Source organism: Aulonocara stuartgranti, assembly GCF_965226115.1.
Source record: "Aulonocara stuartgranti genome assembly, chromosome: 23".
Lineage (NCBI taxonomy): Eukaryota > Metazoa > Chordata > Actinopteri > Cichliformes > Cichlidae > Aulonocara > Aulonocara stuartgranti.
Window position 1 is genome coordinate 24,800,702 of NC_138958.1, and position 16,513 is coordinate 24,817,214.

General features: G+C 42.6%; 1 protein-coding gene across 9 annotated transcripts in view; it reads right to left on the reverse strand.

Annotated features, from left to right (window-relative positions):
• LOC309700617 (inositol polyphosphate-4-phosphatase type I A-like) overlaps positions 1–16,513 on the reverse strand; it is an 81,308-nt gene that overhangs the window by 21,459 nt on the left and 43,336 nt on the right. For 4 of the 9 annotated variants that reach the window (XM_082524276.1, XM_082524274.1, XM_082524275.1 and 1 more), the window contains 17 exons: positions 16,116–16,263; positions 13,754–13,884; positions 13,568–13,672; positions 13,364–13,472; positions 13,109–13,126; positions 11,190–11,373; positions 10,888–11,103; positions 8,970–9,111; positions 7,850–8,038; positions 7,130–7,162; positions 6,332–6,504; positions 3,652–3,775; positions 3,506–3,573; positions 2,551–2,750; positions 2,378–2,475; positions 2,156–2,268; positions 1,828–1,982 (listed from right to left, as the gene is read on the reverse strand). In XM_082524276.1, coding sequence (XP_082380402.1) covers positions 1,828–1,982; positions 2,156–2,268; positions 2,378–2,475; positions 2,551–2,750; positions 3,506–3,573; positions 3,652–3,775; positions 6,332–6,504; positions 7,130–7,162; positions 7,850–8,038; positions 8,970–9,111; positions 10,888–11,103; positions 11,190–11,373; positions 13,109–13,126; positions 13,364–13,472; positions 13,568–13,672; positions 13,754–13,884; positions 16,116–16,263 — 2,206 coding nt within the window. Of the gene's footprint in view, positions 1–1,827; positions 1,983–2,155; positions 2,269–2,377; positions 2,476–2,550; positions 2,751–3,505; positions 3,574–3,651; positions 3,776–6,331; positions 6,505–7,129; positions 7,163–7,849; positions 8,039–8,969; positions 9,112–10,887; positions 11,104–11,189; positions 11,377–13,108; positions 13,127–13,363; positions 13,473–13,567; positions 13,673–13,753; positions 13,885–16,115; positions 16,264–16,513 lie in introns of all 9 variants that reach the window. The other 5 variants (XM_082524278.1, XM_082524280.1, XM_082524279.1 and 2 more) reach the window with 5 other exon arrangements.

Genomic DNA, 16,513 nt, shown 5'->3' on the forward strand with positions numbered 1-16,513 from the left:
AGTTTGATCTCTCTCCAAACAATATTGACCGAACCAGCAGCAAAAGAAGATCCAAACGCTTCACATAAACATCGTCATGAATTCACTCTTTTACTGTTTTGTTTCCATTGCGATGCGCAGCTCTCTCTTTCTCCCTCTCTCCCTCCCCCTCTCCCCCGCCCCCCCCTCTCTCTCTCTCGAACAGTTTCCCTTTCTTCATTATTCGCTTGCTTGTTACGCACAAGTCTACTGTTGCTTACAGCGCTGTCGGCCGCTGTTTTTTTCCCTTTTACATTCTTCCGAAAAGAAAACCTCATTTCTGCTGTTCAATACTGAACAAATTGAAACTTTTTAATATTATTCAAAATGCAAAATGCTTAGCCGTGTCTCTAATAAAACCGCTGTAACGTCAGAGGTAATGTTCATTAATTAATGGTTTTCTTTCGTTTTTGATGTACTGCAGAATATTTTTATAAAATCCCAGGCCAGGAAAATCACCTTCATGTTTTTCTGTGTTTTATCTTCAGCTACTTTGACACAAAGGCCTCTGCTGTGATGCTCACACCTTGGATAAAGTCTTGCGAGTGTCAGCTTCCTTTTTATAGATACAAAAATATGTAAATGTACTGATCTGAATTATATTTCTGACTGTCAAAATTTCCCAGATTTAAATCGAATCGAATCGAATCGTGGATCGAATCGATTCGATTCGGGACCTTGTGAATCGGAATTGAATCGATTCTAGAAATCAGTGACGATACCCAGCCCTAGTTCCTGCCACAAGTGGAGGAGTTCAAGTATCTCGGGGTCTTGTTCGCGAGTGATGGGAGAAGGGAGCCGGAGATCGACAGACGGATTGGTGCAGCGGCTGCAGTGATGCGGTCGCTGCACCGGTCCGTCATGGTGAAGAGGGAGCTGAGTGTAAAAGCGAAGCTCTCAATTTACCGGTCGATCTACGTCCCTACCCTCACCTATGGCCACGAGCTGTGGGTAGTGACCGAAAGAACGAGATCGCGGATACAAGCGGCGGAAATGAGCTTCCTCCGAAGGGTGGCTGGACTCTCCCTTAGAGACAGGGTGAGAAGCTCAGCCATCCGGGAGGGGCTCGGAGTAGAGCCGCTGCTGCTCCACATCGAAAGGAGCCAGCTGAGGTGGTTCGGGCATCTGACAAGGATGCCTCCTGTGTGAGGTGTTCCGGACATGTCCCACTGGGAGGAGGCCCCCGAACTGTACTTTCACATGACAGAGGTCATGGAGGCAGCAGTCTGAGCAGAGACGTCTGGACTTTCCTCACCCTGACCACGTCATCCACCTCATCCAGGAGGGGAAACTGAGTCGCTCCCAAGCCATCTGAGAGACATAATCCCTCCAGCAAATCCTGTAAGTGCCTCGGGGCCTCCTCCTGATAGGACATGCCTGGAATACCTCTCAAATGACCAAGTTCTCGACAAGAAATTTTGACTTGTATTACAAAATACTATCAAAAATATATTTAAAAAAAAAAGTTTTTCAGTGTGAAAATAAGCCTCCATAAAATATATTATCTTCTAGTTTAAAAAAGAAAAAGTAAGACACTGCTCCCTTATTTCCCACAGCAGACGGATCCACATATTTGAAGTGGGACAGAAGTAACCACTAACACACCATTTAAACACCTACTGTATTCCCATTGGTTAAAACTACATGGAGAACAGTTAAAGTCAGATTACCAAGTAGCACACTGATGAACTCCTGATCTTTTCATCCCTGCACAGAAGTTATTTATTTAGTAAAAGTTGTCTTTTTTTTTGCCCAGGTGCGATTTGCAGCTGTGCATTTTTCCATTCGGCCACTGTGAGGGCATCCTACCTGCGCATGCAGTCGAGGGCCTGCGTGAAGACCTGCGGCGCCATGCCGTGCTCATGCTGCAGGATCAGGCACTGCTCCAGCGTGATGGACATGGCGGTGCGGTCTTTGGCGCTCTTGCAGCTGGTGAAGCGAACGCCGTTCAGCCGCCGGCAGATCTGAGATGGTGAGGCAAGCAGGGAGGAGAGGTGAGTCACCGCTGATGATTTCGTTTTTGACATCTTCAGAGAAAAGCAGCTGTAAAATTTATAATGCAGTAAAATCCTACTGGAGAATTAAAAGTTGCTAACAAAGCAGTCGGACATTCTGAGTAAAAGAGCGCAAATGTCACCTCCGCAGCCTGCCACAGGATGTCTACGTTCTTGTTTTTCCTGGCGTTGACATTCTGCCGGAGAAACCTGAGCAGTTCAGGAAGGCACGTCTGAGAGCGAGACCTCGGGAGGCCTGAAAGTAGATAAGAACAGAAAAAAGAAGGGTTAAAGCAGGAGTTGCAACACTAATGGTTTGTGGTGCAAGTTAGAAAGAAGGAAAAACGTGAAAACTGTGTACTCACAGTCCTCCGGCAGGACTTCTTTGAACTGCTCGTAGTACGAGTTCAGTCTGGAGAGACTCTCAGAGTTTATGTTCTCCTGCAGGGATGTGTCTCCAAACCTGAAAAACACACAAAACAATATTTTTTCCAATCTCAAACACCTGTGGTGGTAAATCCCGGACGTGCTCACTCACTTCTCGGCCAACGTCTGCTGCTCGTTGATTCCCACGTTGAAGTGCACCGGCTGCACCCGCAGCAGCATGCCGCTCTGGATCTCTCGGGGCAGGGCTTCGAACATGGGCCCCGGCAGCGGGATGCGGACATTGAAGCCATCCCGGTTACCTGTGATGATCGGCAGCATCTCGGGGGTGGAGGTGCCGGTTGCTTGGGTGACCTTAAAGGAGCAAAGGTACATGTATACGCAGCTTTAATACCTAGATGGAAATTGTGAACCAAGTGCCCCTGAAAAGCAAAATAAATACTCAATTAAAATTAACAGAGCCCGTCCAGCGAGGCTGCAAGTTTTTGAGCATGTCCTCAACTCTGCAGAGACCAAACCTCAGCTTCAGTATTAAACTGACTCAACTTTGATCACAAGCTCAATCAGAGAGGGATTTGTACTTTTGTATTAAAGATACGTCGTAACACCGAATTCTTCAGACTCCATAACCATACATTCACCTCCTCGTTTCCTCATCCTTCTTGACTGACCAGTGACCATGAGTACCATTCACAGAGAGCTGAGTTAGACTCTGAGCTCCCTGGAAAGATTGTATCGTTTTTTGTCCCACAGGAAGGGACAAAAAAATCCAAAGCTTTCAAAATAAAAAACTGTTTTTGTGCAGTTTTAATGGACAGAGTCCATGTTTGCACTTTATAGCTTCACTCTGCTTGTTTACGTTTAACACAAAACTTTTCATGTCTTTTTTAATGCAAAGCCAGGAAAACTACAATAAAAAGGTCAGTAAACACATCCTCATTCAGTTGAGTTCTGCAGTACATTTACTCCAAATCGTGTCTTCAGAGTGGGTCTAATCTATGTGACCGTTTCCACGTTTCATGCCAGCTCCACCCAGACCTCTGGCCTCCTAATATTATCCTCGTAGAGTGGCTCTACAGCCTGGAAAGACAGTTAGCATGCTGCTTCACCTTAAAGGTGACGTTGCGTAGATCCATTATGCCGATGCTCATGTCCTCCAGCATGGCGAGCTCCTCTCCTGCAGACACACACACACTGGAAATCAGAGGCTCAAGCAGCTGTGTGCGATTAGAAAAAGCTTTGAGTGTGTTTGTACCGTAGGTGCTGAGCAGGGACTCAAACTGAGCAAGTAGGCCGATGGTGTAGAGCTGTCGCAGGAATCCGTTGTCACGGAGACAGTTCCTCAGCTTGATAATGAAGCCGCAGATGAGAGCGGTGAGCTGTAACACACACACACACACACACACACACACATGAACTCGAACAGCAGGTCAGACAAGAAAGAGTCAGTTTGTTGTTTTCCAAGCTCAGTTTTATAAACTTTTAAAGCAGCGGTCTGACACCATCATCAGCCAAAGCTACTGCTGCAAGCTGCTTTGCAACCCCGGTCCACGCCAGCCTCCCACCAGTCAACCTGTGGCTTACAATCAAAAGTGGGAAGTTTTCCTCCTTTCCTCCTTGCAACTGTTGCTCTAGTGTGACTGAGCTATAGTGTTCCTTTCGTGTTTAATATGAAACTGAGCTGCATTTGATGTCCCATCTGAAATCTGACGTCTGTGAGGTCGACAAATATGAGTACAGTGTTTTTCAACCATAAACCTGACCAAAAAAGCAATGAGGAAGCAAAACGACTCTATAGCTGTCTGTGTAGCACACTGATCATCACTACACACAAAGACATCCTGCAGTCTGAGCTCGGCATTAATCGCCTGTGTCTGTTGTCACTGATGCCTGCTGCTGCTGTGAATCTGTGCAGTTTAAATAAAGTCAAATTCAAAGTACTTTCACTGCAGATTCCTTGAAATGTTAAACGACACATGATTTAAGCTGTAATTACCACAAAAATCTTACATTTAATTTACAATTCAGATCACACTTTCATTTTTAACACACCCGACACTGACTGCAGTGTCGGTTTTTAAACCTGCATCATATTCTCGAATGCAAATCAACATATGGTTTCACATCAAGACACCACCGATTGGCTGCTTATCACATTATGTAAGTGGACTCATGCGGTTGGTTTCTGTGCATCCTTGTGCAGCTCAGCGTGTTGCGGCGCACGCTTTTGAGGACTGCACTGACAAGTTTTATGTAACTGATTTTCAGTTCACACTGCCAGAAGCTAACTTCACACGGATCTGACTGAAGACGATCAGAAATGTTATACACCCAACAAACCCTGAATGGCTGAGGATCACTATTGAGTTTGCAGTTGTGTGCTCTTAAATATGCTCTTTAATGCATGGTTGAAACAGAGTCTGAAATTCTGCCTGCAGAGTCCCAAACTCAGGAAGATATTTTTATTTGATGAGTAAATATAACCCCCAGTATGTTAGACTGACCAGTGATTCTACGTTGGCCTTAGGTGCCTGTGATGGCGCCAATGATAGCTGGGATACGCTCCAGCCCCTCTGAGAACTGGACGAGCCATTAATGGCCCAGCACACTATAGTAAAAACAAAACGACAGCCATCTCTACAGCTAGGAAAGGAAAATAATAAATCCGACTGCCTACTGGGAGGCAACCTGTCTCCAAATAGTTGCAGTCCAACTCAGACCGACTGCAAGCACTCTGAGGCAGAATGATAAAGATCTGCAAATAACTGTTGTCTAATTTATAAACACAGACAGATTGTCAACATATTGCAATCAGTCTGCACAGATGAGCGCAGCAATTCTGGGACACGTGTTTTTACAATAGAGGACTGAACTTAAGTGGTTGCAAACTGGTTGTATCGTGGTTATGTGAAAATTGCCGAGTGCCAATGGAGGAATTTCTGAATTTCTCTGTCAAATCTACAAATGTAAGTAGTTGATGTGAATGTCTGTGTATGTAGACGGCAAGAGAGTTCAAATTTTCTCAGCTTTATCACAGTTAATCGCCGTATTATCAGACCTGGTCCCCGTCTTTGAAGCAACAATTTCAGAGGAAACAAGATCACAATGTGCATGGTGGGGGTTGTGATCATGCAGTGGCCTCCAACCACTGTTTTCCCAGAGTGTGACTGTAGCATAGGGAAAAACGATGGATGTGCCAGTGATGGAAGGCCACTCTCAACACATGTGGGTCATTTCTGAGAACTATAATCAAAGCATTAACAATGTCAGAAAACAGGATCTCACCGTCTTTAAACATTGCTTTGGAGCAATGAAACTCAAACCACTTGAATGGCGCAAAAAGAAATTTTAGAATATTTAGCTTTATGCTTTGAAAATGCTTGACTGATTACTTGTAAGTATTTCAGCTCTGATTATAGCTGACTATTATGAAATGCTATTCTTACTTCTTTACTTAATGCTTGGATTAGAGTTTAACTTGAAGTGTCTGAGTCCTGTAGCTGCTCATTTAAGAGCTGCAGGGATCCACCGCTGGGTAAATATAACTGATGTTAGTTAGACAAGAGGGTTTGCCAAAAACTACAATCGCAAAGAGCCTCTAAAAATACTGAAGGAGGGATCCACTTTGAGGACTACATCTGGCATCATATCCTCTTTATAACTGCAGTCTCAGGTGAGTGGGAGTGTGAAATCCTTACTTGCTGTGCTCCCTTTGCCTTTACTCTTTACTCAGACATTTAATAGTCATATGAATACCGTAAAGCCACAAAGTCATAGAGCTCTGAACTCCTTGCTTTTACGATATTTACACTTTTCTTGGCCTTTTCCTTCACTTTGAGTCACTCCAGGATAAACACATCAGCTCAGACATACATTACCAGAAATATGTGTAGGTGAGTGTGTCTGAGTCACTTGGATGATGTTTGCGTGCTGACCGTTTGGCAGAAGACAATGTCGCGGCGGTACTGCAGTGACACGTCCATGGCTATCGTCGGGGCGGTGTCCTGCATGAGCAGGAAGACCATAGACTTCTTGGCTTTGTCGCTCATCATGGCAACGCAGTCCGTGAGCGTGGTAAGGAGAGGGTACAGTGCCTCGCTCCACTCGCCTGCAACAAGTGCAAATAAACCATGAGAGACCAAGCACAAATATGCCTTCAAACCAATAATTTCCACACCAAGTAGCAAAGATTGTGTTTTTCAGAGTCCACTTCTTGTTAAATTTGACAGAAACAGAAAAAAAAGACAAGAGGGACAATGGGGAAAGGAGAAGCACACACACACTGAAATCTTTTAGGGTGAAGCCACAGGACTAGCCACAAATCCTGCTGGAAAGAACCTAAAAACACTTGCAGAGATCTGACAGAGCTGTTTGAGTCAAAAGCCTGCTGTCAGGCTTGTTCTTAAAAAATAGGAAACGAGCTGAGTGTTACAGACCCCAGTCTTTATGTAAAGAAAAAGGTGCAAATTTAGAGCAGTCACAGCAGATTCTAAAACAGTGACACTGATTTGTGGGGGTTTTTTGGACTGAGGGCAGATTTAGGTATTAAAAATGAGTCAATCACTGTAGCTATTAAAAAAAATAAATAAATAATGAGTTTTTGTAACTATTTCAGGGTTTGTTGGAGTTTACTCAGTCCAGACATTGGAATATCTCTGCCTGGACTTCTTATCAAAATCCGTCTGGAAAAGTGAGTAGAGTGAGAGGAGCACATGTGGGGAGGCAGCTCTTACCTGGATACGCCTCCTCAGCACTGGGGCTTCCATCTGGAAGAGGGGTTGGAGGTGCGACATGCATGATTAGCAGCACTGTACGCCATAGAGGGCAGCAGAGACAACACAGAAGAAACACTGCAGACCAGAGTCCAAACATCCTTATTCTCTAATGGCTCACGAGGAAGAACTCTTTTCTGTCTTATTTTATGAAAATCTAGTGTGTTTTGGGGGGAATTTGGACAGATGTTGGACCCTGGTCTGCTACAACATGTAGAAAATCTCAGATACAACAGCTACATTGCTACAGTACTGCTGCAACACTGTGCACATAAAGACACGCAGACCACACATAAAACACTGAACGCTTTTTAAAGACGAGTCATTTAAGAGCATTTTCTCAAGGAATAAAGTTGGCTGATGAGGTGAAGGAAAAATCTGCTCATGAATCCTCCAACTTCTTAAAAGTAAGCAGTGACCTGAGCTGAAAATAGATGTGGAGGGATGACTCAAGAAGAAGAAGAAGAAGAAGAAGAAGAAGAAGAAGAAGAAGAAGAAGAAGAAGAAGAAGAAGAAGAAGAAGAAGAAGAAGAAGAAGAAGAAGAAGAAGAAGAAGAAGAAGAAGAAGAAGAAGAAGAAGAAGAAGAAGAAGAAGAAGAAGAAGAAGAAGAAGAAGAAGAAGAAGAAGAAGAAGAAGAAGAAGAAGAAGAAGAGAAAAAACAGGAAAAAAACAAAACCTACAGGTTTTCTGTTCGGGGCTGGGAGGCCGTGCAGAGGAGAGGGCAAGCTGAGAGGAAGAGGATGGTGGTGGAGATGATGATGATGGTGGAGGTGGTTCTAATGATGATGATGATGATGGTGGTAAGGATGGAGATTCCTCTGACATACTTTCTGGGTTGATCCAGAAAGCTAAACACTTCCCACCATCGCCTTTTCACACCCACATAAAAAAAATCAAGGGGTCAGCAAACAAGTTTAGAACTTTAGTATAAAACAACGAGAATATTTCAATTTTCTTATTTAAATAAATAAAGAGAACGGGTGGGTGAAATTGACTTCTAATTCCAAGTGGTGATAACTTCACACTATATCTGTCTATGTTGGAAACAAACAAGAGCAAAACTCTATTTCTCAGTATTTACTGTCTCTTTGTGGTATTTTTCTCTGAACTCTGCAGAGCTGCTAACATCTTATCGGTGACTTGCGAGAGGTTTAACCTGCACTGGGTTTAAAGCCAGACTCCAGGAATACTGTCTTACTCTGTGGGACAGGGAGAGCCGAGGGATATAAAAAAAACAACGTAGTCCCACAACTGGGACATCTGCTCACTCATAACTGCAGATCTCATGGCTCCTATAAACGAGGTAAACACTGGGCTCATGAGCTTCTGGCCTCTTCTTTAGAGTCTTTTTTTGCTGTAAACTGTGGTCCTGTGCAGTTTCTGATCCCTCACCTGTGCCGTCTGGTTTCACAACATAAAGGACCTCATAACTAAGAGATCCAAGCTGGTTTCAAAGTAATCCCATATTATTCTAGACTTTTTATACCAACTCCCACTCTTATGGCTCCCTAACTCACTAAAATGCAATCTTTTGACTTTGCTGTGCATTTTTTAGTCCTCCAGTTTGCAGATTCCTATTAATGGTACCAAAAGCATGTCAGTAAAGACATTTACCAGCTCTTGAATCATATTGACACTGTTTTCCTCCAACAGTTTACCACCTCTGAGCCAGATTAACATGTTAGCAACACATGCATCTCACCCCCCGGAAACAGTATAACACTGCAAGCATAAATTAAAGAGTGCTGATGAGAGGGCACAGAAGTAAACTACAGCTAAAAAACTGTAAGAGTCTCTTACCTTTCTTACTGCTGCCACCCTGCTGGTCACTCTGGGTACTGTCCTGACTGCCGACGCTGGGTCTCCTCTCTTTCTGAAGCAGCTTGTCGACGCGCTGGATGATGCACTCCAGAGACTTATCCACATTTGACCACACCTTCTCCTGAGAGGACATGTTTACAACATTCAGCTGTTTCAGCTTCAATTTTAGAGAGTAACAAACCAATCAAAAGAGCGTCTTTAAGTAATGTGCTAAAAAAGGAAAGGTGACACTTTGAAAATATTTATGTGCAAAAAAGGAGTAAAAAACGTGCACGTCTCACACCACTCCTAATTTCTTTGTATATATGCTATAAATGTTTGCTTGTATGTAGTTTCAATTAGAAACAGCGTTACAACTCTGAGCCTGAAAGTCAATATTTGGTGTGATCAGCTTTATTCTTCAGCACAGTCTGAACTCTCTTAGGCAGCTTTCTTGTCATGTCTTTAAGTCGTCTTCAGGAATAGTTCTCCAGGCTTCTTGCAGGACATTCAAAGCTCTTCTTTGGATGTTTCTGCCTTTTGTTCTGTTCTCTGTCCACATGATCCCACACTGCTTCAATAATGTTGAGGTCTGGGCTCTGGGGAGGCCAATCCATGACTGATATTACTCCACTGGTATTCTTTTACTGCATTCCTTGTGTATTTGGGATCATTGTCATGCTGAAAAATGAAGCTGTTGTCAATCAGATGATTTCCAGGTGATATTTCTACGGTGGCCCTGAGAGGCCAAACGGACTGCAACTTAAGAAAACACCAGCAATAAGAAAAATGTTGCAAAGGCACACAAAACACAACGGAAATAAGAAAAAACAGATTTCCAAAGCACATTTCTGTGGAAATGTTCAGGTACAAGGACTAGACTGAAAAAGAGTAAAAAAAAAAAAAAAAAAAAAAGTAGCCAGCGTCCAAAGAAACACTTTGAAACACCTTAAGAAAGCCTGGAAAAGTATTGCTCAAGAGTACTTTACAAACAAAAGATAGTCTGTCCTCCTGGAAACAAAATATAACTAAATGAGGGGAAGTTCAGGACACAGTACTGTTTTTATTGAAGAAATAAATTACAGCAGGGAATTATACTCAAGTCAGAGGAAGGAGAGGAGGAATTCAATCAGCGAAGATTCATGGATTTCATTACATGACCCTCGTCTCAGTACACAGAGGCAAAATGCACTCATGACAGTAATGTCACTTCAAGTTCATTAAATTTAAATAAAGATATTTTGCGCATCATTTACCACTAAGCAGTGTCAGAGAAGCCACCATTTCTATGAAGACTGTGTGATGACTGCATAATGTCTTTCCTTTGTCATTTGAAGTTCCTGTTCTTGTTATATGATATTTATCTACAGTAGTGATATAAAAAAACAAAAACTTTGTTTTTTTTCTGCTACTATACTCAAAAAATGTGATAAGTGCAAAATCTAAATAACAAAGTGACAAGAACTTAAATAATAAGATGGAAACTGGCACTGTTAAAGGATAATCATTTAAATATTCTGATGCGTAGTTGTGCATATATTTTCAATAACATGAGCTCAAAAGTTCACTTATAAGCATCCTGAAGCTTTAACCACCACTCACGTGTTTTTTCAGATACTGCGTTTTACTTATATTAGCTAACAGATGGCTAAAAATAAAAAAAGATTGAAAAATGAACCCAGAGCTTCTCCTTTTTGAGTTTCAACTGTTTTTTCTACTTTCAGTTGGAAATCTGTTAAATTACAAACTGCGTGTCCTCTTCTGAAGACTGGTTGTCATCCAGCTTGGTACAGAGTGTAGTTAAGATCTTAAGCTGTATGCACAACGCGTGCCAAGAAGCTCATTTGTTCTCATGCGAAAATAAATAAATAAATAAATCTGGAATCAAAAAACAGCCAAAAACTGCTGATGAACTCACCCATTCCTCTTCGTGCCAGTCCACATGCAGTGAAGACCGGCTGTTGCGACCGCTGTACTTTGCTGTCAGTGTGTCCTGGTCGTTGCGGAGCACTACTTGTTCGGACTCAGCTGAAGGAGACGCTTTGGAGGCGATGTACTCTGGCCGCGCTGCGTTCAGGGCCTGAATAGCTGAAGCTAGCAGCTTGCAGTCGCACACTGTCACCAGCTGACGGGTCTGAAAGGAAGAAGGTATGAATGATATATGATGAAATAAGAAGCGTCCCCACGTAACGTCACATCACTTCCAAAAACTTTTTGTACCTTATCAGCCAGACTGGCGAGCGTCCACTCCAGTCCGCTGGCCGATCGGTCTTTGGCAGCTCGAGACAGCCTCTCTGCGTAGTAGCTGACCTGAGTCTTCAGCGTGTTGATGTGGGCGATGATCTCTTTGGCTCGGACAATGTCCTGGGGTATGTAGATGATGGACTGAGAGCTGGAGAGGGCGCTACTGTAGGGAACAAAGACACACAGACACGTCTGTATCCGAGCTGGGACTGAGGATACTCTACACTCACCAGCCACTTTATTAGGTGCTTTATTACTTTATTAGGTACATCTGGTCATGGCAGCAATTTAATGCATTTATGGTCAAAACAACCTGCTGTAGTTCAAACTGAGCATCAGAATGGAGAAGAAAGGTGACTTAATTGACTTTAAATGGTTGTTTGGTCTGAGTATTTCACAAACTGCTGATCTACTAGGACTTTGTCAGACAACCACAACCACAGAAAACCATAAAGATCCAACTTTTGTCAGCTAAGATCAGGAAACTAAGGCTATAACTTGTGAGTGGCAGTTCACTGGGTAAAAATGCCTTCAGAGGAGAATAGCTAGCCAGCCAGCTGATAAGAAGGCAATAATAAGCCACCACTCATTACAACCAAGGTATGCAGAAGAGCAGCTCTGAATACAGCAGAAGAGCACACCAGGTCCCGCTCCTGTCAACTAAGAACAAGAAAACTGAGGCTACAATTCACACGGGCTCACCAAATCTGGACAACAGAGAACTGGAAAAATGTCACCTGATCTGATGAGCCTGAATTTGTGCTGTGACATTTGGTTGGTAGGGTGAGAATTTGTCATAAACAATATGACAGCATGGATCCATCCTGCCTCAGGTTGGATGAAATCATCTCAAACTGGTTTCTTGAACATGAGGATGAGTTCACTGTACTGAAATGGGCTCCACAGTCACCAGATCTCAGTGCAACAGAGCACCATTGGGATTTGGTAGAACAGGAGATCCACATCATGGATGTGCAGCTGACAAATTTGCAGCAACTGTGTGATGCCATCAAGCCAATATGGACCGAAAACTTTGAAGAATGTTTCCAGCACCTTGCTGAACTGTGCGATAAAGAATTAAGGCAGCTCTGAAGGTCCAACCCGGTACTGACAAGGTGCACCTAATAAAGTGGCCTGTAGGTGTATATTTTTGTAATGTTTCTGTCTTATGTCTGAAATATGCTTCAGCAGGAAATATACGCTGTAACTGGAAACAGAATACTATAGCAGCAACCTGTTTAGGTTTAAGAAGGGTTTCGGTTACGTCTTAAGTTAGAACGTAAACTTCCTGCAGAAGTCTAAATCAAGCTTCAGAGGGTCTGTTTCAAAAACGTAGTGAGAGACATTACCCACTACTCTTAACTTTAGTGTTTCACAGATGTACAAACATACAGTGTCTGCATGCACATGCCTGCTCTTAATGGACCGGAGAGACAACATGGAGCAGACTTCAATAAACGCCAGGGACGGGGAACGATACCACTCGCTTCACAAATTCAGACCATCTCATGTAGAAGAATTTTAAAAATGTCTCTTTAATATTGTCAGGGTTTGACTTTTTAAGCACAGAAACATGTTTTAATGGACTTTAAAATGATGACTGAATTTATAAAGTGAGCAGTATTCAAACAACTTTGTGACAAACCTTGTGCTCGCTTTAAGACGACACACATTTTAGTTCTATATTAGTTAACACAACACTGTTAAGACTGATGCGCCACGTGCCGTTATTTCTTTGCATTAACATAATAAGCTATGCAAAACCCCATTCTTCCAGCTTAAAACTGAAAATACATTGTTGTACAAATCTTAAGGATCTATGAAAGTGTGATTTTTTATTTTGTATTTTTTTAGAAGTGTCAAATGAAAACAAGCAAAGCAGTGCAACGACTCACCATTCCTCCTCATATACGCTGATCGGAAAAGTAACAAAAACAAAATTAAGAGGAAGCCATAAAAAGGGAACTGCAGGATTAATGCAGAAATTGAAGAAACAAAGATGACAAAAAAAAAACAACTGTTTAAATACAAATCACAAGATGAATAAAGCAAAATATAAAAACCCAAAACAGGAGCAGAGGTCATCGCAACTTGCTTCCCCCCACCTCTTTCATTTTCCTATGTGACGCCCCACTTTGTGCTCAACTTACTGTTTCTTTGCTTCCTCGAACTTCTGGATGATCTTCCTCAGACCGCCGTTCTTAAAACCCTGGCAGTGAGCGGCCGGGGCGCCGACTGTTACCACATCATATGTCTGTTCTGGAAAGACAAACAAGGACGTTTTAAAGGCACAACAAGAAGTGCGTGCAATCACAGCAAGATTTGTTTTTTAATAATTTGTATTCGTGTCTAACCAAAACCCAGCTCATCCTGCACCCTCATCCTCTGAACGTGAAGGTTAGTGGGCATGAACTCCAGCTTCTTGTCTGCTTTCAGGTTACTGGCTTTGAATGATGGGCCTGACAAAGAGACGAAGAAGCTTAGTCGTTATCTTTTTAACTTTTTCTTTTAGGTGTACTCGGGCCTGCACGTACACTGACCTCTGTATTCACTGAGGTCAGACAGTGTCTCTTGGTAAGCGAGTATTATGTTCTGGTACTGAGAGACGATCTGCCGCCGCAGGTTCTCCCAGCAGGGGGACAACTCTCCCAACTCCTCCAACTCACAAACCCTGCAGACGGAATAGTTAGAAAGAGGAAAAAATGAATCATCAAGTACTGCGCTCGCTTCAATATGCATTTCAAATGACTTTCAATAAGAGCTGTGGCAATTATCCATAATCAGAAATAATTTCCATAATTTAAGGAATTTCCCTGATTTCAGCTTCTCGGACGGGATAATTTGTTGCTTGTTTTGGTTTAATGTAACATCCTTTCATTTATCCTCCCTCTCCTATACATCCAGGTTCAAGGTCATGGGTTTGGTCAGTCTAAGCAGAGAAACTCAGACCTGCCTTTTCCTGGCTGCCTCTTCCAGCTCATCTGGGGGAAAACTGAATTATTTCCAAGCCAACTGAGAGATGCAATCTCTCCACCGAGCCCTGCTCTGCCCTGGGGCCTCCTCCCCACAGGACATGCCGGAAACACCTCACCCAGGAGGTATCCATAAGGCATCCAAATCACATGCCAGAATCACCTCAGCTGCCTCCTTTTGATGTGAAGGAGTTCAGTCTCCCCAATGACTGAACTCTTCCATCCTATTACAAAGGCAGAGGCTGTCCATCCTTCAGAGAACGGTTATTTTGTCACTTCTATCTGCAATCTCATTCTTTCTGTCACTATCCAAAGCTTGCGATCATAGTTGAGGGTGGGGAGGTAGATTGACCGATAAACCAAACACTTTGCTTTTATGCTTAGCTCTCTCTTCACCAAAGCAGAGCCCCAATCCGTCATTCAACCAAGACCTTAAGGTAACTAAACTCCTCCCCTTGAGGCAACAAGTCATCCTTGACCTGGAGTGAGCACTCTGCCCTTTCTTTGCTGAAGACCATGGCCTCTGACTTGAAGGTGCTCATTATCATTTCTGCAACTTAGATGCAAACCATCCCGGTGCAAGCTGAAGACCTCTACCCAATGAAGCCAACAGAACAGAATCATCTAGAAAAAGCAGAGATGATATTCTGAGGCCACCAAAATTGAGATCGTCCAACTATGGCTATGACTAGAAATTTTGTCCATAGAAACTAAGGACACAAAGTTTAATGAAGCAATAAAGTACATTTCTTTGGGTTTTAAGCTGCTGTAGAGAAAACAAAACATCTGAAGAGGTCAAACTGGGTATTATGAAGTTTAAGCTATAAAAAAATTTAAAATTAAGATTCTTGTTCTTTATGTATTAAATATTTAACCCCTCAAAGGTTTGAAACAATTATTGAGCTCACAAGCTTGTCTACGGTTATGAAGATGAATCACGAGACCGCCGAGTTGGGAGCATCTATGAAGTGGAACACTGGATAAACCATAATGGTGCAAAAGCATGCATTTTAGGTCTCTGCTAATTTTTGTTTTGTTATATTCATTTGGCCTCCATCACAAAGGCCTCGAAACCAGTTACAAGCCTATGAAAGACTGTATTCCCAACCAGTTGGCAAGTGGTTGCTAGCTGTGTGCGACAAAAACCTCTTTGTGACTGCACTGATGACAACCCGATTTCTGTACTCAGCAGCAGTGTTTGCAGACAAGACACCCACTTGTCTGCAAACACTGTCCAACTACTGACCAGTAAGCCATATCGAAGTCAGTTTACACATCATTGGTCTCCTGTTGGTTATTACAGGAACTTAGTTTTGCCTCTTTTTTTTTTTTTTTTTATTAGTCGTGTCAATTCAGTTTCTTTGTAAGCACATTTTAAAAACAAGAGCTGACCAAAGTGGCGTACAGCTAAGAGGAAGAAAACAGAGCAGGAAAATACAGAAAAACTGAAGACGAACAAGTAAGAAAACAAAAGAAATGAGTCAAAGCTCAGGCTTTAAAGATGTCGAGTGTTGATGAGGTAAGTAATGTCCAAAGTTGAGGGAAAATATATTTAACAACTTCATTGTTATATTTTGTGATCAAAATGACTTCACAGTGCAATGGTGGGAAAATCTGATTTCTGGTGATGGTTGAAGGAAATAGCAGTTGTGATGATGTCCACGTCTCATAGAATTTAAGCAGGCTGCTGCTAAAATTCTCCACCTGCATAAATATTGCAGTTGAAACATCTGATGTTGTATTTTACACAGTGTTAACCTGTTTTGAACCCATTTTGAGAAACTATGCATTCTTTAAAAGCACAAAGCAAGGAGCGAAAAAAGTTTTACAGACAGAGGTTCAGTTTATTCAGTATAAGAAATGAAGAATAAGTAAGAACAAGTAACATGTTCTTTATTGGTAAACTTTAGAAATGCATGCATGGCTGTACCTGGCTGCATCCTCCTCCAGCAGCAGTTTGACAAACTGTCTGGGAATGTTTAGAGACAAGACGCTTTCGGCCATCTGCTCCAGCACTCGTAGGTGGTTCCCATCAGTGGTGGGGAAGCGGTACATCCTCGACATCGTGCCGCCAAACACTGAAGCAACACAAAATTCAGTTAGCTTGGATTAGATGAAGACAGATCTGACCAAAGTTTTTCTCAGTAAACAACGTTATTGCTTTCCGTTATTTTTGGACTGCCACTCAATCCCTGAGGTAAACAGACACCTCCCACTCACCGGGGACAATCAATACAACTCAACTGCATGTTGATGGAAAATGTGAGTTAGAGAAATGAAGGACGAGGAGAGAAAAAATAAAAAACCAACAGGTGCAGGGTTGAAATT